General features: G+C 43.1%; 1 protein-coding gene across 5 annotated transcripts in view; it reads left to right on the top strand.

Annotated features, from left to right (window-relative positions):
- Nucleotides 1-19203, top strand: part of kcnip3a (Kv channel interacting protein 3a, calsenilin) — a 44402-nt gene extending 25199 nt beyond the window's left edge. The window contains exons 1-8 of one of the 5 annotated variants that reach the window (XM_036979968.1): nt 5185-5643; nt 12847-12859; nt 13714-13831; nt 14098-14167; nt 14458-14636; nt 15059-15163; nt 15341-15403; nt 18317-19203. In XM_036979968.1, coding sequence (XP_036835863.1) covers nt 5586-5643; nt 12847-12859; nt 13714-13831; nt 14098-14167; nt 14458-14636; nt 15059-15163; nt 15341-15403; nt 18317-18364 — 654 coding nt within the window. In that variant the 5' untranslated portion in view covers nt 5185-5585 and the 3' untranslated portion in view covers nt 18365-19203. Of the gene's footprint in view, nt 1-3157; nt 3161-5184; nt 5644-7088; nt 8946-11757; nt 12756-12846; nt 12860-13159; nt 13163-13706; nt 13832-14097; nt 14168-14457; nt 14637-15058; nt 15164-15340; nt 15404-18316 lie in introns of those variants that run through there. The other 4 variants (XM_021606276.2, XM_036979966.1, XM_021606277.2 and 1 more) reach the window with 4 other exon arrangements.
- The last annotated feature ends 2498 nt before the right edge of the window (nt 19204-21701 follow it).

Genomic DNA, 21701 nt, shown 5'->3' with positions numbered 1-21701 from the left:
TCTCAATTGCACTCCACACTGCCCTTTCCCACCTGGACAAAAGGCACACCTATGTGAGAATGTTGTTCATTGACGACAGCTCAGCGTTCAACACCATAGTGCCCACAAAGCTCATCACTAAACTAAGGACCCTGGGACTAAACACCTCCCTCTGCAACTGGATCCTGGACTTCCTGACGGGCCACCCCCAGGTGGTAAGGGTAGGTAACAACACATCCACTACGCTGATCCTCAACACGGGGGCCCCTCAGGGGTGCGTGCTCAGTCCCCTCCTGTACTCCCTGTTCCCTCATGACTGCACGGCCCGCCATGACTCCAACACCATCATTAGGTTTGTGAATGACACAACAGTGGTAAGCCTGATCACCAGCAACGATGAGACATCCTATAGGTAGGAGATCAGAGACCTGACCGTGTGATGCAAGGACAACAACCTCTACCTCAACGTGATCACGACAAAGGAGATTATTGTGGACTACAGGAAAAGGAGGACCAAGCACGCCCCCATTCTCGTCGACTGGGCTGTAGTGGAGCAGGTTGAGAGCTTCAAGTTCCTTGGCGTCCACATCACCAGCAAACTAACATGGTCCAAGCACACAAAGACAGTTGTGAAGAGGGCACGACAAAACCTATTCCCCCTCAGGAGACTGAAAAGATTTGGCATGGGTCCTCATATCCTCAAAAGGTTTTACAGCTGCACCATCGAGAGCATCCTGACGGGTTTCATCACTGCCTGGTATGGTAACTGCTCGGCCTCCGACCGCAAGGCACCACAGAGGGTGGTGCGTACAACCGAGTACATCGCCGGGGCCAAGCTTCTTGACATCCAGGACCTCTGTACCAGGCAGTGTCAGAGGAAGGCTCTAAAAATTGTCAAAGCCTCCAGCACCCAAGTCATAGACTGTTCTCTCTGCTACCAAACGGCAATCGGGAACCGGTCTAGGTCCTTGAGGCTTATAAACAGCTTCTACCCCCAAGCCATAAAACTCCTGAGCATCGAATCAAATGGCTTCCCAGACTATTTGCATTGCCTCCCCTCCCCCCTTCTACGCTGCTGCTGCTCTCTGTAGTTATCTATGCATAGTCACTAATAACTCTACCTATATGTACATAAGTAATCACTCCTCTCAATGGTGCCCTTTCCTTGAGAGCAAAACAATTCACCTCTCTTGTCTCCATTCATTTAACGTGGAGCACTGACACGCCCTGGCCTTAGTATTTTGTGTTTTCTTTATTATTTTGGTCAGGCCAGGGTGTGACATGGGTATTTATGTGGTGTGTATTGTCTAGGTTTTTTTTTGTAGGTTATGGGATTGTGGTTAGTGGAGTTGTCTAGGAAAGTCTATGGTTGCCTAGAGTGGTTCTCAATCAGAGGCAGGTGCTTATCGTTGTCTCTGATTGGGAACGATATTTAGGCAGCCATATTCTTTGAGTGCTTCGTGGCCGATTGTTTCTGTCTCTGTGTTTGTTGCACCAGATAGGGCTGTTTTGGTTTTTTCACGTTTATTGTTTTTGTATATTGTTCGTATTTTCATCTTCATTAAAGATGTTTATGAATAACCACGCTGCATTTTGGTCCTCCTCTCTTTCAACGGAAAACCTTAACAAGCACCTGCTCCCTCTGACCAGAGGAAACATAATAAATTATCACCAGACCACTTCTGGTGACCTTCACCGATTCCACAGCACCCAACTCTGTTTTCACCCACCCCGAAAACACAAATTGATCAAAACATCACTCCTACTGTCACAGCCTCTCTGCTGCTGTATGTTGGTCACCATTATTCTAGTTTGTGGGCATACCTACCGGGCGGTATCAGTATTCGCTATGAATGCAGGAATTTGTGGTTTACTCTGAGCAGACGAATACATTTCAAGTTGGCATTTTAGTCATTTACGTAGCAGACGCTCTTATCCAGAGGGATTTACAGTAGTGAGTGCATACATTTGAATACTTTTTTCATACTGGTCCCCCGTGGGAATCGAACCCTCAATCCTGGCGCTGCTCTACCAACGGAGCAACACAGGAATACACAGGGAATGGACATTTCCCGATTCTACCAGTAAAATGAAAATGTGCTGGTTCTAGCTTGTGGTTTGGATAATTGTGATGTTTATGATAAAAACGTAATGTTGTTAATATAGTAATAACTACAGTGCCCTGCGAAAGTATTCAGCCCCCTTGAACTTTGCGACCTTTTGCCACATTTCAGGCTTCAAACATAAAGATATAAAACTGTATTTTTTTGTGAAGAATCAACAACAAGTGGGACACAATCATGAAGTGGAACGACATTTATTGGATATTTCAAACTTTTTTAACAAATCAAAAACTGAAAAATTGGGCGTGCAAAATTATTCAGCCCCTTTACTTTCAGTGCAGCAAACTCTCTCCAGAAGTTCAGTGAGGATCTCTGAATGATCCAATGTTGACCTAAATGACAAATGATGATAAATACAATCCACCTGTGTGTAATCAAGTCTCCGTATAAATGCACCTGCACTGTGATAGTCTCAGAGGTCTGTTAAAAGCGCAGAGAGCATCATGAAGAACAAGGAACACACCAGGCAGGTCCGAGATACTGTTGTGAAGAAGTTTAAAGCTGGATTTGGATACAAAAAGATTTCCCAAGCTTTAAACATCCCAAGGAGCACTGTGCAAGCGATAATATTGAAATGGAAGGAGTATCAGACCACTGCAAATCTACCAAGACCTGGCCGTCCCTCTAAACTTTCAGCTCATACAAGGAGAAGACTGATCAGAGATGCAGCCAAGAGGCCCATGATCACTCTGGATGAACTGCAGAGATCTACAGCTGAGGTGGGAGACTCTGTCCATAGGACAACAATCAGTCGTATATTGCACAAATCTGGCCTTTATGGAAGAGTGGCAAGAAGAAAGCCATTTCTTAAAGATATCCATAAAAAGTGTTGTTTAAAGTTTGCCACAAGCCACCTGGGAGACACACCAAACATGTGGAAGAAGGTGCTCTGGTCAGATGAAACCAAAATGGAACTTTTTGGCAACAATGCAAAACGTTATGTTTGGCGTAAAAGCAACACAGCTCATCACCCGGAACACACCATCCCCACTCTCAAACATGGTGGTGGCAGCATCATGGTTTGGGCCTGCTTTTCTTCAGCAGGGACAGGGAAGATGGTTAAAATTGATGGGAAGATGGGTGGAGCCAAATACAGGACCATTCTGGAAGAAAACCTGATGGAGTCTGCAAAAGACCTGAGACTGGGACGGAGATTTGTCTTCCAACAAGACAATGATCCAAACATAAAGCAAAATCTACAATGGAATGGTTCAAAAATAAACATATCCAGGTGTTAGAATGGCCAAGTCAAAGTCCAGACCTGAATCCAATTGAGAATCTGTGGAAAGAACTGAAAACTGCTGTTCACAAATGCTCTCCATCCAACCTCACTGAGCTCGAGCTGTTTTGCAAGGAGGAATGGGAAAAAATTTCAGTCTCTCGATGTGCAAAACTGATAGAGACATACCCCAAGCGACTTACAGCTGTAATCGCAGCAAAAGGTGGCGCTACAAAGTATTAACTTAAGGGGGCTGAATAATTTTGCACGCCCAATTTTTCAGTTTTTGATTTGTTAAAAAAGTTTGAAATATCCAATAAATGTCGTTCCACTTCATGATTGTGTCCCACTTGTTGTTGATTCTTCACAAAAAAATACAGTTTTATATCTTTATGTTTGAAGCCTGAAATGTGGCAAAAGGTCGCAAAGTTCAAGGGGGCCGAATACTTTCGCAAGGCACTGTAGGTACTGTCGCAGAGCCAGGGTGAAATTCCCCTTCAACTTTACCTGCTAGACCATTATTTTGGAATGAATGAATTAAAACAATTTTTTCGACATATCTAAAAAAAAAAAACATATTCTGTTGCCTCATATGTGTAATCGAATGGGTTTCTTTTGTTTCCATTTGGGTTCCTGTTTTGAATCGATTACATCCTTGTGGCACTGAGACACTGAACAGGAACATAGGAGTGACCAACCACGTGATACATTGTAGACCTACACATGTTACATGATCGTGACTGTTTCTGGAGAACAGCTGAGTAACACTTCATGTGATTCTTTAAATAGGCTGAACTCTCATTGGATCCATCCTCCCATGTTTCATCTCTAATTGACTGACAATGAGGACTGAAGATATCAGATCACAAACCTGTCAGCATCACTGTATACCAGAGCCGTATTTAGGTTAATGTGACTCTGCTGCATACATGATGTTACCGCCCTCTAGTGGGTATTGTAAATCATTACACAGCTTGGATTTTGTCCTTTTATTTTTTAAATTTTTTTTATTTCACCTTTATTTAACCAGGTAGGCTAGTTGAGAACAAGTTCTCATTTGCAACTGCGACCTGGCCAAGATAAAGCATAGCAGTGTGAACAGACAACACAAAGTTACACATGGAGTAAGTAAACAATTAACAAGTCAATAACACAGTAGAAAAAGAAAAAAAGAAAAAAAAAAGGGGAGTCTATATACATTGTGTGCAAAAGGCATGAGGAGGTAGGCGAATAATTACAATTTTGCTGGTTAATAACACTGGAGTGATAAATGATCAGATGGTCATGTACAGGTAGAGATATTGGTGTGCAAAAGAGCAGAAAAGTAAATAAATAAAAACAGTGTGGGGATGAGGTAGGTAAAAATGGGTGGGCTATTTACCGATAGACTATGTACAGCTGCAGCGATCGGTTAACTGCTCAGATAGCAGATGTTTGAAGTTGGTGAGGGAGATAAAAGTCTCCTTAGCATGGTTATATGATAAATTTTGTACTTTGTGTGGTTACGTAGTTAAGACCCAACTTTTACAACAGTTTGTACAGTTCCTCAGGTACACACGTGTTACAGGTGGTATATTTAAAGTCTTTCACATGTGATCATGGAACAAGATAGGAGAGCGGGAAGGGGAGTTGAAGGGTACTTAAATGTGAGGAATGTGGACAGAGTGAGAGAAACAGACAGAGAGAAGAAGAGAAGAAAGTGGTGGAAGTGTGTGATGTTTCATGTGAAAGGTCAGGCTCTTTAGAATGTCCTGTTTGATCTCTCTCCCTCTCTCTCTCTCCCTCTCTCTCTCTCTCTCTCTCTCTCTCTCTCTCTCTCTCTCTCTCTCTCTCTCTCTCTCTCTCTCTCTCTCTCTTCATCTCTGACTCAAGCCCAGTGTCACAAACTCCAAACAGACTGGGAAATGTGACACACACACACTGTCTGCCCTCTCCACACAGTTTTCAGCATCAGTTGATCTATCGGTCTGTAGTTTGATATGACGGGTAGGATAGTTATTATCTGAGAGTTCGCGTTTTTTGTTACTTTATTTACTGAGTGGATCACTTTGCGTGTGTCTCATTGACGTGTTAAGTTGTGACTAGTTTTTCTCCAATCGTAGCTGTCTCTTCTCGTTGGAATCTTGCATCGATTCTTCTAGTGTCATCTCATTGGAGTCTTTAGTTTGGCATTTGTGGCATCTCTATTCAGAGCTGAAGTCTCGTCTTGTCTAGTCTAGTTTATTCTCTTGTCACCTTGTGCTGTCTGGTCTCGCCTGGTTGCTATGGGTGCTGTGATGGCAGCTCTCTCCCTGGAGGCCAGGAGGCGTCTGTCTCGCCCCAGCTGTCTGTCTGACTGTCACCATAGGGCTGCACGCTACCACCGCTCAGGTAGGCTCTCACCCCACTCTCTACTACTCTTCTCTCTGGCTTTCACCTTACTCTCGACCTCTCTACTGTGGCTTTTTCTCTCTATGCTGTTTATTTCTATACTCATGTTCTCTGTCTGACTGTCACCATAATGCTGCTAGATACCACTGCTCAGGCATTGTACACCATCACATGTACCATCTCTCTCTTTCCACTCCCTCCCTCTCTTTCCTCAGTAAGTCCTGTTCTGAATATGGCTCTACGGTGTTTAAAAGCAGTATTTAGACATGTCCATATTGGTGTGTATCTTGTCTGTTTGTGTGTTGGACTCTGTTAGAGTAGGACTGTTTTCCCCAGCCAGATACGAATAGCATGGCTCAATCCTCAGGCGATCTATGGCTCAGCTGTCCAGAGGCTGGGTCTGGAGCTAATGATGATCCACTCACTGACCAGATACCAGACATTCAGCTCTTTCCTGTCTGTCTGCTCTGAAGCAAACTATGTTTTTTGTGTTGAACAAATTAGATAATGAGCTGATATTTGCAGTGATGCTGGCTAAAATGCCTCCATTGATCAGCCGTCTGTCTCTCCCCTCGCAGCCGCAGCAGCACACACGCACACACGCACACACGCACACACGCACACACACACACAAACACACACACACACACACACACACACACACACACACACACACACACACACACACACACACACACACACACACACCACACCACTCTGTGGAACCAAATCACTGTGGGTATTGAGTGACTGGAGCGACATACTGTAGGGTGAGATTTACAGTAGCTAAGTGTTTTCGTGAGGGTAAACTTTCCAACTGGTATTCACAGACAGACAGACAGACAGACATACATACAGACATACATGCACACATTTAGGATCACAGGTTATATGTCTATCTAATTGCCAAGAAGGCTTCCCTAACATGTCAGAGTATTGATGCTTGTAGTGTATAGATATAAGGATATGGAGTGGTATAGTTAGTGCTGTGGAGTTAAGAGCAGATGACAGGGGAGAGGCTCAGCACAGGTTCATTGATCTCTCTCACTCTGGCCTCTCGCTGTCTCCCAGCCATCTGCATCAATGCATTAGCGAGCGCTTACACACACACACACGTCTCCATCGCCATCTTACTCAAAGCATTAGCAAGTCCACACTCATCAACTACTGTATCTTATCCTCAGTGTTCCACCACTTATCCACAGATATGTCTCACACAAGTGGGCACATACACACATACAGAAACATCTCCTTTTATTGTCTTCTGAACACAGCCCTTGTCTAGCACTTGCTGTGTGTGTGTGTGTGTGTGTGTGTGTGTGTGTGTGTGTGTGTGTGTGTGTGTGTGTGTGTGTGTGTGTGTGTGTGTGTGTGTGCTTGATCCTCCTATCGGGCCTTCTGTCTCAGTCTGGAAATGTGACTTCACCCCTGGTCCCCAAGCACTACGTCTGAAAAGAGAAGATGAGAGGGGGAAGGTGGTCAGAAAGAGAAGAGAGGGAGAGAGAGAGAGAGATCGAATGGGAGATAGATGAAGAGAATAAAATAGGGAACCAAATGAGATACTGAGCCTGTGGTTAGAAAGTGTGAAGGAATAAATGTGGGGGATGGAGGTCGGCTGGAAAGAGAGGTGAGACGGATGAGATGAACAGAGGGAGGAGAGGAGGGGCTATATGGACAGAAAGAGAGGAGGTTTGGAGTGGATGAAGAGAGTCACTGGACTGCCCACTGTAGCTTCATCATCTGTGGTTTCTTACGGGACAGAGGGGAAAGAGAGAGATGAAAGGAGGGTGGGGGGGAGAGAGAGAGAGAGCGCAGAAGAGGAGAGAAGGGAAGGCTACTGGCGGTAAGGGATGGGCGGTGCTTGCTGGTAGCTCTTCAGTCCATCGGACACCTCTCAGCTCTACACAGACCCAATCCTCCGGAACCCTATGTAGTCACTACCTGGAATAAACTGGACTGAAAATACTGGCCGTGTGAACCGCATTAGCGTGAATCACATCGAACCTGGCGTGAACCCAACCAGATCTGGACCAGATTCGATTGGACTGGACTGGACCAAGTGTTACTGAGAGAAAGAGGAAGGAATGGTCGGGAAACAAAGAGAAATAAGTGCAAAGATTGTTCGTAACGTCTTAGAAAGTGGTGTTTGGTGAATTATCAGAGACTAGAGTACTGATATTTAACTAGTCTATTGATCTGTCAATTATAGTATTGATTATATTGTGGATTGATTGATTAACTGATTGATTTACACATATTGTATACTATGACAAGATCTAAAATAAGGAAGGAAGGAAGGAAGGAAAGGCACCCGGTATTGTGTTTCATTCACAGAGAGGGACTGTTTTAAGTTCATAGATTCTGTTTCTTTATGTTGTGGATGTTCTTATATTTCTGTTTATATCGTGGGAAAGATGAGATGATCACAGTGAGGTGTAGGATTTCACTCTCATCACTTCTACACACCTTCCTGACTCAGCAAGTTAGTCATCTGATTCACTTCAACGATTCACAGTTTTAAAACAGATCATGAACCGGATATCACAGAACATCGATTGGAATTCTCTGTAGTTCCTGAAGGTGATTTTATCCAGAGATGATTCAGTCATTCAGTCCCCCAAAATGACGGCTCTAAGATGATTGACGTTTACTATTTGGACTGTAAAGGTGTACAGCGATGCTCTATCAATGGCTATCTGTCTGGATTTTTGAGAACAACTGTGTAGGAATGACAACAAAGTTTACTTTAGACCGCTCCTCACCACCAAAATAAGTGGCCTTGGACTCAACCTCTATTTTCCCACAAGGTCAGATCTAAAGAGAGCGTTTTTTCCCCATGTCTACCCACTTTTTAATATTTTCCATTCCATAATCTTTGACATTTTACATCCATTTTCTTGTCCATTCTTTCATGCTGCCCTGCTCGTTATGTTAGCACCAGCTGATAAGCTTAGCCAAGCCTCCAAGTACCTAGCCTACCTGACTGACTGGTGGATAGCCTAGCATCTGTTGTTCAAAGACAGCGACTATCACTATCATTAACCTTGCACCTGCTGGAGTCTTCCCCCCTCCCCCCTCCCCCTTTCCCCGGGCACCAGGCCTCTGTGTGTGGGCTTTCCCTCAGCGGGCTCCTCTCCCAGCCATGGGGTTTCAGATCCAGGGCATGGAGCTGTTTGCCATTGGTGTGGTCATGATCATGTTTGTGGCCGTGCTCAAGGGCTTTGGCATCCTGGAGCCCATGTCCTCCTTTGAAGGTAAGGGCCCTGATGAGGCTCCAGTAGGCTAGAAATCCAATGAAATGGCAGGGAAGCAAAAATGCTGGGGGTCTGTATCTTTTTATTCCATGTTCACAAATGGGCACATGGCATTTAGCTCAATGTTTCAGCTAAGGCAGGGCATTAACTATCTGCTATCTGAGGTTGGGTGTTCAAACTGCATCTTGTATTTGGGAGGCAAAGTGGATTTTTCTATTTTTTATTTTACCTTTATTCAGTTAAGAACAAATTCTTATTTTCAATGACGGCCTAGGAACAGTGGGTTAACTGCCTGTTCAGGGGCAGAACAACAACTTGTCAGCTTGGGGGTTTGAACTTGTAACCTTCCGGTTACTAGTCCAACGCTCTAACCACTAGGCTACCCTGCCGCCCCTATGTGGTATCTGGGTAACTAGTATCTGGGATAGGGCATTTGGTGTTTGCTATTTTGGCATTTGATAGATTCTAAGATAGTATAGAAAGAAAGTTGCACACTCTATATATGTTCCCAACAATTGAATTAGTCAACTTAACCAAACATAAAGCTGCCATCTTCTAAGGCTGGGGTAGGGCAGTTGGGCATTCTGAGACAGGCGATTGTGGTATCGATTAGGAAATATCTCTCAAGAGAAAAAATGTTTTAGTGGGCATTAAAGTCAAGTTTACTGTAGAGAATAACATCATTCAGATTCTATAAAGTTCCCTGAATAATATATAGTTGTAGGCCAAAGGCCAGACAAAGTGTTCTGTAGCCACTGTGCCAAATCAATTACAATAGAAAGCCTTCAACCCCACATTAAAGTGCTTCGGTTCAGACTTATCACAGACATCATAAGCATTAGAGAGTAGTATAATTCCATATGTGCCTTTTATCTTATTATCTATGGATCAGGTAAATGTAGTATTTGACACATTCATTGCTCCTGTGGATAGACTCAAGCGAAGGTGGCGATGGTGAATCATGTTGATCATGCAGTTTTTTGTGAAGGAGTGGTTCACCCATTATTCATAGTATTCTTTTGTTCTATTTTTCTGAACCCAAACTTCTGTCCTCTCTTCTCGCTCTCAATTCCTCTACAATGCATCTCTCTTCTTCTTCTTAACATCCTGCCTGGCCACCCTGGTGAGATATGTTCTCTCTCTCTCTCTCTCAATTCAATTCAATTAAATTCAAATGGCTTTATTGGCACGGGAAACAAAATAAATAAACATAAATATGGGTTGTATTTACAATGGTGTTTGTTCTTCACTGGTTGCCCCTTTTCTTGTGGCAACAGGTCACAAGTATTGCTGCTGTGATGGCACACCAAGGTATTTCACGCAATAGATATGGGAGTTTATCAAAATTGGATTTGTTTTAAAATTTGTCGTGTGTCTGTTTAATCTGAGGGTCACTCTCTCTCTCTCTCTCTTTCTCCCTTCTCCCTCTCAGTCCTTCCACAGTGCACCATTCTCTCTCCTCCTCCCTCCCTCTCTCTCCATCTCTCTCATCTTCAGAGAGGCATGGCCGACACCCAGGTCTAGCATTACCTAGCATTAATTATACATGCAGTATCGAACAGGCTTTCTTTGAGACCGCCTAAATGTGGAGCCTGCAGTACTTTGCCAGGACCATGAAGGACACTGGCCATCCCGCAATGGTCCCCAGAATCCTCTCCCACTGTTCAAAAGTGTCCCGGCAATAGTTTTTCCTCATTTTTCTCTCTCTCAATCTCTCTCACTTTCTTTCTTAAGTGCCCCTCTGATATACACTCAGTCCCAGCAGAAAGGGAAATAGAGAAATACAAAGTCACATAGCCATAATAATAATAATAGTTACATAGCCAAATCGATCAGCAGTCAAATAAGGGCATCGGTTTTACCAGCTACATGATGTATATCCACCTAGCACCATTAACCACCATCCAATAATGGGTATTGGTGTCTGTTTGTGTGTGTGTGTGTGTGTGTGTGTGTGTGTGTGTGTGTGTGTGTGTGTGTGTGTGTGTGTGTGTGTGTGTGTGTGTGTGTGTTTGTGTAACACACAAATCCCTAGTTGTTGCTTTTGAAATGAGACTTTTTACCAGTCCTAATGTGTGTTGTATTTTGGATCTGTTTGATTTATTTCTGGCATGTGTGGTGGTGCTGTGTATTCTGGATTGTATGTGGCGTCAGTTAGATGAGAGAGTCTGGCCATTAATGTAATAATGGCCGTCGACTGATCAATACTGCTTGGACTCCTGCCTACTACTTCATTTCTACTGCCACCAGAGGACAGTATTGATCACCCCCTGTTTTTATCGCAATGGGGTCTTTGTGTGTGTGTGTGTGTGTGTGTGTGTGTGTGTGTGTGTGAGTGTGAGTTGAAAATCATTGGTATGACAACGTTTAAATAACAGGAGTTTTTGGCAAGTGTCACAGGCCTTGAGTGAACCAGCGTCCAGTGAATTACAGCAAAGCTGTATATGTTCTGACTGTGTCTGACTGTGGATTTGTCCCAAATGGCACCCTATTCCTTATATAGTGCACTACTTTTGACCAGGGCCCACAGAGCCATTTTGGATGCATCCTGTGTGAAGTGTCATCCTGCTGAGAGCTGTGTTTATGAACTCTGGAGAGATGAGAACAATTAGACTTGAACTGGATCACAGAGCCTGCTGGGGACATGGGATTTAGGACAGATGGCTGGGTCTCATTACTCTAAACTAAAGAGTCTTCCTTTCCTTGTCTCCTCTCCTTCATTTGCACCTATCTGAAACAGATGGTGATAACAATATGGCGCATGTCTATTGGGTGTCAGCTTCCATCTGTCTTATTCTGTCAGATCAGAGCAGATGAAGGAAAGAAGACGAGGAGAGAAAGCCACTTTAGACTATTGAGATGCAGCCATCTACACTGACTCCTCAATGGCAAATGGGTTCACTAACAAGTGCTGTGTTAATGTTGTGGAAACATCTTGTTAAACATCTTCATAATGGATGCAGACTTCTTGTTACAGATTTGTCTTGTACGCAGAGAGTGCGTGGGATTTCCTTTGTCGATGGAACTGTCCCTAAATGTGTTTTTTTTTCTCACAATTATTTAAAAAATAAATGTGGTAGGTTCTGTCTGTATCTGTGGGTAGTTTTTACAGGACTCCACGGGTTAATGGGATGAAGAGAATGAGAGGAGGAGGGGAAGCCAAGGAAATAAGTAGGGATGGAAGAGAGTAAATTTACACTGTTAATTAAGTGACGCATGTCTGTTGGCTCATCAGAGTTTGATTCAGCGGGATGAAATGTGTAACCTCTCACCTGGATGTCCCAGGACTTGGGAGTATAATGACGGGACAATTAGTAAACAATCGGAATAATCTTTTGGGAAAACAGCTTAAGAATTCACATGGAAAGAAGGATTGTATTTGTTCCTTGTAGTTTCAGTTTTATTTGAAAGGCTGTTTTAGGTCCTTTTGGATATCATTGAGGTTGAATCTGGTCCAATCGCTTTTCATGGCTTCTACTTAAATCTCTCTGAATCACAGTTGGAACTGTTCTCTCTAGAACCGTAGAACTCTCTGGAACGTTAAAGCATCCCAAGGATCCAAAGCAATATCTGTCTTTAGTTTGAGAGACAGATGGTATTTTATTGAGAGACTGGCAGAGGGAAAGTGGGTACGGAGGGAGAGATAACTGAGGGAGAGAGGACAGAGAGACAGAATTTTCACTCTTGGGGAAACAAAAAGACGGAAAGACTGAGGAAGAAGGGGAGTTGAGTGTCAGGTGGGAGTCAGCCTTGTACTAATGTTCCTCAAATTGATGCACTTACTGGGACTCATCGACATCACAGAGACTGGTAAGAGAGATGGGGATGGAGGGAGAAAGAGAGGGGGAGAGAGAGGTTGGATGGTGAGAGGGAGAGAGAGGTTGGATGGAGGGAGATGGAGACAGAGAGAAAGTGTCAGAGAGAGAGGTAGTATGGTGGGAGTATGGAGGGAGAGAGTGGGACTAACTGCATTTATAAAGATTGTCTGTTCCTCTCCTGTTCTCCCTAGTCAGTATCTGCGTTCCACAATTATTGACTTGACCATTTTCTCTGTTTTTTTTCTTCTCTTTTCTCACTGTCTCTCTATACCTCTCTTTACTCCGTTAACTGTCTTTACATTTCTCTGTCTCTCTCTCTCTCTCTCTCTCTCTCTCTCTCTCTCTCTCTCTCTCTCTCTCTCTCTCTCTCTCTCTCTCTCTCGTGTGTGTTTAAAGATGGTGAGTATGGAAGCAATAGAAATCTCTTGGTTTCTAGAAACTCCCCATTTTTTTGAGCTATCTTGCTTTTCTTTCTCACAGTGTTAGTGCTTTCTCTTACTTTGTTAGAACGAGTAGGACTAATACACATTTTTTTTAAATCATTGGATATTTCAGAATTAATTTCTTTCAATGCCTTGTTATTGAATATTACTAATTTGGCACCTGTTCACTCAAATGTAATAAGTAAAAACTAACAGAAAACGTAGTTTCTCTGCAAAGATCACACTTTAAAAGAAAGTACCTCCCTCTCTTTTTGAGTCCTCCTTTTTTTTATCTCACTATTCTTCAATTTCTTTCTAACTCTTAATCTGGCCGCTCTTTCCACCCCTTACATTTGTTTTCCCTCTTCCTCTCTTTCCCTGCCTGCCATGGTCTCCCCATCCCTCTCTCCCACTGTCCTTCCTCTCTCCCTCTCTTTCCCCTCTCCTTCTCTCTATCCCCTTCTCTTTTCTCTCTCTCTCTCCCTCTCTCTCTCCCTCTTACCCGCTCTTTCCTCTTACAGACAGTAGTGACAGTGATTTGGAGCTGTCTATAGTTCGTCACCAGCCAGAAGGCTTGGACCAGCTGCAGGTTCAGACCAAGTTCACCAAGAAGGAGCTCCAGTCACTATACAGGGGCTTCAAGAATGTACGTAGGGGAGCAGAGAGGATGGGGTAGGGAGGCTGTAGGACTGTATTTGGGAGTTTTTTTTTTTTGCCTTTATTTTAGCAGGTTGAGCTTGGATCTTTATTTGTGGGCAGTTTGGAGTTCTACATAAGAATGTAGAGTAGATTTGAGCTTATTGATGTACTGAAATTACTTCACCATTAATAGGCATATGGCTAATTTCCCTGTAACTCTCTTTATCTCTCTCTCTCTCTCTCTGTCTTTCTCTCTCTCTGTCTTTCTCGTAGGAGTGTCCGAGTGGTTTGGTTGACGAAGAGACGTTCAAGACCATCTATTCTCAGTTCTTTCCCCAAGGAGGTGAGCGGATATAACTATCTCCATTGAAGCTACTCTCTGTCTCTTTGTGCCTGGAATATGACAAAAGCACACCTGAACTACAGGGAGAATAACAGGAAAAGCTTATGGTTACTGATTATTTGAATGTCTGCCTACCCCCAACATTCTTTTCTCCCCTCCATCTCTCTCCTCTCCTCATCCCTTTTCCCCTAACCTCTCTCTCCCTTCTTCAACCCTTTTCCTGTACACTACCTCACTTATCTTTCCTTTCTTATGTTCCTCTCTTCTCCCCCCGCCCCACTCTCCTACAGACGCCACCACCTATGCACATTTCCTGTTCAATGCGTTTGATATGGACAGAAATGGCTCCATTCGTTTTGAGGACTTTGTGATTGGCCTGTCTGTTCTTCTGAGAGGGTCAGTCACAGAGAAACTCAACTGGGCCTTCAACCTGTATGACATCAACAAGGATGGATACATCACTAAAGAGGTACACTGTGATTGGCCACCATAGAAACACCACATATCTAAATGATTGGCTACAGATGTAGGATCTTAATTTGAGTACTATTTAGTTACTGAGATTTTTTCTGCACGGCAGGAAATGCAAACGTGTAGTGTATTCAAGATTTTAAAAAGGCTTCTAAAGTCTGTAATTTCCACTTAAAATTTCAGACTTGATTTGCCCTCATGAAAAGTGTATCAACCCCTAAAATTATTTATTTCATTATTATCCACATAATCATTCACATTTCCTGTTGCTGCAGGATTATTTACCTGCTGTAGCAAAGTGGCTCAAATTAAGATCCTCCATCTGTAGCTTTAGATACATCACGGTAAACTATGACCCCTCTCTCCCTCTGTCTCTTCGCTCTTTCTTTCTCTGTCTCCCTCTCTCTCCCTCTCTCTCAGGAGATGCTGGCTATTATGAAGTCCATCTATGATATGATGGGCAGGTACACATACCCAAGTGTACGGGATGAGGCACCCTCTGAACATGTGGATAAGTTCTTCCAGGTGCACACAGCGCTGTGCTCACAAACACACTCGCTCAACATGCACACACAACATGCACACACGCCTCAACAAAATGCTTCTTACTTACTGAACATGCTCTCGTCTTCTCTCCTTACTTCATTCATTCTGCTCCTCCCTCTCTCCATTCCTCCCTCCATTCCTTTCTTCTTTCTTCAGAAAATGGACAGAAACAGAGATGGAGTGGTGACCATTGAGGAGTTCATTGAGACCTGTCAGAAGGTACCACAGTTACAAAACATGCATCAGCAGACCTGTGCGCTACCTCACACTTTGACATAATTAATAAAAGACATAGACAACGTTAACAGAATCACTTGAAGGGGGTATGCATAAGGCATTCGTAACACCTCTATGAAACCAATCATAACACCGTTGAGTGTTGCAGTATCATTCATTACAAACCGTTAACAGATTTTTTCAACATTAGCCATAAGACGTACAGTGGAAATGTGTATGTATACTGCCGCAGTACCCAATCCTCTGATACACTATTCACATAACAGGCTGGGACCAGCACAGGGCAAGTGGTTTTGTGCATTGAGTGTTCTGTGTCCTCTCTCATGATCTTTCAACATAGCAGGATGCCACCTTGGAATTATCATTATTAGCTTACTGAATTATGAGCTTTTCTGGTAGTGGGGTGGTTAAGAATAATAATTGTTTAGTTTGTGATGAAAGCACCAAAACATATAGTCAAAGTTTAATGGTCACATGCACATAGTACAATGAAATGCTTCTGGGAACCCAGAGAGGAACATTTGGTGATGCACAATATTTGCAGTATGTGCTAAGGGAACTGCATCTATGTTGTTATCTAGCTGACATGTTTTAGCTAGTACAGTGTCAATGTCTTCATCAAATACCATCAGAACCAGTGATGTAGTGGTAAAGAAATAGGTGGCCGTTGGCTGTCAATGCAGTAACAGGTGGCAAAACACCAGTCTCAACGTCAACAGGGAAGAGGTGACTCCAGGATGCTGGTATTATAGGCAGAGGTGCAAAGAAAAAGCCATATCTCAGACTGTCCAATAAAAATAAAAGATTAAGATGGGCAAAAGAACACTGGACAGAGGAACTCTGCCTAGAAGGCCAGCATCACGGAGTTGCCTCTTCCCTGTTGACGTTGAGACTGGTGTTTTGCGGGTACTATTTAATGAAGCTGCCATTTGAGGACTTGTGAGGCGTCTGTTTCTCAAACTAGACACTCTAATGTACTTGTCCTCTTGCTCAGTTGTGCACCGGGGCCTCCCATTCCTCTTTCTATTCTGGTTAGGGCCAGTTTGCGCTGTTCTGTGAAGGGAGTAGCACACAGCGTTGTATGAGATCTTCAGTTTCTTGGCAATTTCTCGCATGGAATAGCCTTCATTTCTCAGAACAAGAATAGACTGACGAGTTTCAGAAGAAAGTAATTTGTTTCTGGCCATTTTGAGCCTGTAATCTAACCCACAAATCCAGATGCTGCAGATACTCAACTAGTCTAAAGAAGGCCAGTTTTATTGCTTCTTTAATCAGAACAACAGTTTTCAGATGTGCTAACATAATTGAAAAAGGGTTTTCTAATGATCAATTAACCTTTTAAAATTATAAACTTGGATTAGCTAACACAACGTGCCATTGGAACACAGGAGTGATGGTTGCTGATAATGGGCCTCTGTGCGCCTATGTAGATATTCCATAAAAAATCTGCCGTTTCCAGGTACAATAGTCATTTACAACATTAACAATATCTACAAGGTATTTCTGATCACTTTGAATTTATTTTAATGGACAAAAAAACTTGATTTTCTTTCAAAAACAAGGACATTTCTAAGTGACTCCAAACTTTTGAACGGTAGTGTATATATTTGAAAAATCAAGGGACAAGCAGCCACCGATAAGCATCCTGGAAGAAGCAACTGCCATGACCTGAGCTCCTCTCAACTGTGTGTGAGAGATGTGTGCTATCTGGGGAGTTATGAGTAATGAGTGCAGAAGACACATTTCTGTTGTTCGCTGTAACATGGACAAATGAAGTTGTATTGTATTGAATGGTGGATTTGAAGTAAACAGGCCAGATACTCTTGGGCTGGAGCACCAATCCTGCTCTTATGATAATACTTAGGGGGTTGGCTACTGTGGCTGTGAACATACGTATTTCTGTTGTACTATGGATTAACAAGGCAACAGTAAACATGTCCCCCGCAAATGATGCAGCTCCCCCCATTGGGCCAATTGAGATATCATGTGTGAGTAATACATTTCAGTTATTGTGTGTGACCACAGATTATCCATTATATGGGCCAGATACTCAAGTTGCCTCTTTAACAATGTGTTAAACAAGAAATGTCTTTAAAAAAAATGGAAGGCAGCAAGATCAGGTGGGGACATTCTAGCCAATACATGTGTGAACAACAGGCACCACTTCAATATAAATTGGGGGGTTTTCAAAGTTGCCAGGTGTGCTACTTATATTTAACCTTTATTTAACTAGGCAAGTTAGTTAAGAACAAATTCCTATTTACAATGACGGCCTACCTGGGAACAGTGGGTTAACTGCCTTGTTCAGGGGCAGAACAACAGAGTTTTACTTTGTCAGCTCAGGGAATCGATCCAGCAACCTTTCAGTTACTGGCTCAACGCTCTAACCACTAGGCTACCTGCCGCCCCTATATCAGTTCACTCATAACAAGCTAAGCACTACTAAACTTATTTTTGATCAAATGAGCCACATGTAGCAAATAAGCCATTACATTGTTTGTTAACCAAATTTGACACTCTCTCATTGACCTCCATACAAAAACTACTCACTTGGTGAGCCAAAACTAAATAAATAAAAAAACGCCACCTGCATTTTTTGGATCCAGTTATCCCTCTCACTTCGCATCTTCCTCTCTGGTGTGACTTGCAAATGTCAGTTAATTAGTGTAGCTCCCGCCTTGGGCAATCAGTATAACTTTGTAAATGTCAGATCTTCATGGCAAGATGCATCATTCACCCAAGTTTTGTCAAAATCGGGCCAGTGCTGTCTGAGATATCACGTGTGACTAACATGCGAACGGACAGACAGACAGACGGACAGAGATTTCATTGTGGGAACAAGAACCAGACTCATAACATTCGTTCAACAGTCTGTCTTGTTTGTTTGTCTTCCAGGACGAGAACATCATGAACTCCATGCAGCTCTTTGAGAACGTGCTCTAGAGCCCAGCAGAACATTCTACGTCATTCTCCCATCGTCCGATCCCGTCCTCCTGTCTATACACAACCCCTGTCCAATCCCACAATACACACACACACACACACACACACACATACACACACACGCACACTCAATTAAGTGCATCCTAATCTAGGATGGCTAATCCACAGATATGTACTAGCAGAGTTTATTTACTGCGGCGCTAGCTTCAACCTGCCACTGCTTGTGGACTAAAGAGCGCACTAGAGAAAGAAAAGAGGAGAGAAGAGAGCTACTGGGACTTCTTCTACTTTACAGCTTGTCAGCTTCCCAAAGAAAGAAGAAAGAAGGACCAAACTGCTCAACACTGATGATCCGAGGAGCTTCTAGAACTCTGCCTTCTCATTGGACCAAAAAGACAAATGACCAATCAAAAGATGGAGAGAGAATATGAGAGTGGCAATTGTGGAAACTCATCATGATGTTGCTGACCTCCAGACCAGGATCCTGCAGCTATAACACATAAGTACACTTACACAGCACTTACACATACTATATGGGGATGCACTGACACACTTCTTTGAAGAGTGTTTAAGAGAGTTGATGTAGCGTACAGCAAGTTGGATTGATCCTGGGCAAGGACGCCAGCACCAAACACCACAGAGACACTAAAAAGAAAAGTACTGAAGCATGCGCTTGCACTAAGAATCATTCATATTCTACAATATGCACCAGAAGAGAATGCATTGTAAATGTAGATAGTCACAGTAGACCACTAAAAGAAAACTCAGTGTGTATGTAGATATGTATAGACAGTAATATATAATAATAACATAAATAAAGTTAAGACGTTGTGCTCTCATCTGTACTGCTCTATTGGTAGTAAGTAGTAGGTGGGGTTAAGGTTAAGGCCAAACCAAATCTGTGGGCAGGTTTTCTTAACAGTTACAGAATACTAATTGATGGAATTGTAGCCTTACATCTTTAGTATGTCTTTTTGGATCATTTGATCGTACAGGTATTTTGTTTCATTTCAAGTCAGTTCTGGAGTTTTGAGTTACCCCTACGTGCGGTGGGCTCTAACCCTACTGGTTGCGTCTGGCCATAGTTCTAGGTGACACAGTGAGGGTCACTCTGTTCTGTCACCAACGGACCAGCGAGTCACCAACGGATAAGCATGAGATGTACAGTATGTCAGTGCCTCCTTATAATGTGTGTAACAACAAGACAGATATACTAAGATGTATATGTGTTATAAACTAAAGCCATCCTCAGATGAATACAGAGTATACAGCTATGGCCTGATCCCTCTTCTCAATCGTTCATCAGGGGAGGTTTTGTTTTGTTAATGTCCCAAAATGGCCCCCTTATTTCCTTTCAGGAATAGGGTCCATTGTGATGTGATCATCCGAGGTCTGAGCACTGACCGCTAGTGATGACATCACTGTAATTTCCTATCCTAAGCCCTGATAAGGTATGTGGTGTTGTTGTTGTACAGATATATGCAGTAGTGAATGAAGGAACAGTGTTCCTGTGGCAGAAAATATTATTACATGCCTGTTCTTCTCATTGAAACCAAAAGCATTTCTGGGACGGCAAAAATATGCCATAATCCTGATGCGGTAATACCATGGTAAATAATGGTAATACTATAATCCTTTATACCTGTAACACGTTGACTGCTCAGACTGCAGACAAACCCCATACCCACACCCCGCCCCACCCCATACTTTCATACCCCTACACCTAAGCCCTAACCACCAAAGCCCCTAGGCACCAGGCCCTATATATTGTACCCTGTGGCCCTGTTCTAGGAAATCACATTGTCTCAAAGGTAGAGTGTCGTAACAGAGGTTTTCTCTGTCTTTGCCATAACAACATAGCTCATGTGACCTGGCCTGGAGCCGATTAGTTCTGTTCACACGTGTGCGCGTGTGTGTTTGTTTGTGCGGTGTGGCATGAATGAATGAAACAGACTAGAGACCAAACCATAGAACTAAAGCATGCACAGATAGCATGGCCAAGCCCTGGTGCCTGGCCTAAATGTCATACACACACACACACACACACACACACACACACACACACACACACACACACATAGACATATATATACTCACACACACACTCCATGTGAGCCACTCTCTCCATGAGAAAACAATGTTGTGTTATTTACTGTTTGAAGGAGGGCCTGTTTTGAAGCAGAAAGACTAGAATGACCAGTGCAAACATGAGGGAATTCTTAACTCATAATTAATTTGAATTCTAAATGGCCTGATTGAGAATTCCCAGGATTCCTAGGCTGTATGTGTTGATCACTTCACTATCCGTGGGACGTCATCATGAGTGGGTGGGTGGGTGTGTATGTGAGCGTTACAAAGTGTACGCGTGTGCATGAGCGCTAGAACGTGTGTGTGTGTTACCAAGTGGAGCATGATGTAAATCCAGGCTTTAGCATCTCTAGTGCTACTCCTCCTGCCAAACACCTTCACAAACATGTGACTCCTGATTCTACTGTCCCAAATCCTCAGGTCTCAGCTCCCTTACACCACACATGCGCACACACACACACACACACACACACACACACACACACACACACACACACACACACATTAAGGTTCAAGTTCTGGAATACTACATGCCTACATAAGCCTTTACCTCACATACCTGTAGTCATTGTCATGTGGGGTACTTTATCTCACATGCATAAATAACCACCAGAGCGAGCACTGAGAGAGAGTTTGTGTATGTCTGATCTCACTCCCTGGTGTATGCGTCAGTGGCAGGTGCTGGTAGGGTAAAGGCTGATTGGGGATTAGTCAAGTGCCAGGCCATAGCAGGTCAGGAGGACACGGCCACTTTGGCCAATGAAAAATGAAGCACTTTAGTTAGTTCATTGAGTGGATAATATACTGTAGCAGATCTTACACTACAGAGCCAATAATAAACAACATAAAGAGTAGATCTAAGAGCAGGTGCCTGCTGTACATCAAATCGTATTCATTATTGTCTAAAAGGCAAAACTGATCCTAGAACAGCACTTCCAATCTGAGATGCTTGTTGATAAATACATGCCCAAATATGACTTTGTTTCTGGATGGAGACTGATTTGCCAGACTGCTGTATAAATTCCTCTGTTGGTCTTTGAGTTGACTGCCTGATCTGTTAGGTACCTGCTTTGATCATTGATTTAGTTGCTGTGAGTTTTATTGTTGTTATTTATCTGTGTTGGAAAATGGCGGTGATAAAATAACATGGTTATTGCTTATTGTGGTGGAAGGGAATTGGAGATGAGCAGAGTAATGTGATGATGAGATGAAAACAAATGGAATGTGATAAGATGTGATATTGTTGCAT

The sequence above is a fragment of the Oncorhynchus mykiss genome, chromosome 6 (assembly GCF_013265735.2).
Source record: "Oncorhynchus mykiss isolate Arlee chromosome 6, USDA_OmykA_1.1, whole genome shotgun sequence".
In the NCBI taxonomy this organism is placed as follows: Eukaryota; Metazoa; Chordata; class Actinopteri; order Salmoniformes; family Salmonidae; genus Oncorhynchus; species Oncorhynchus mykiss.
This window is presented reverse-complemented; position numbering and strand designations above follow the sequence as displayed.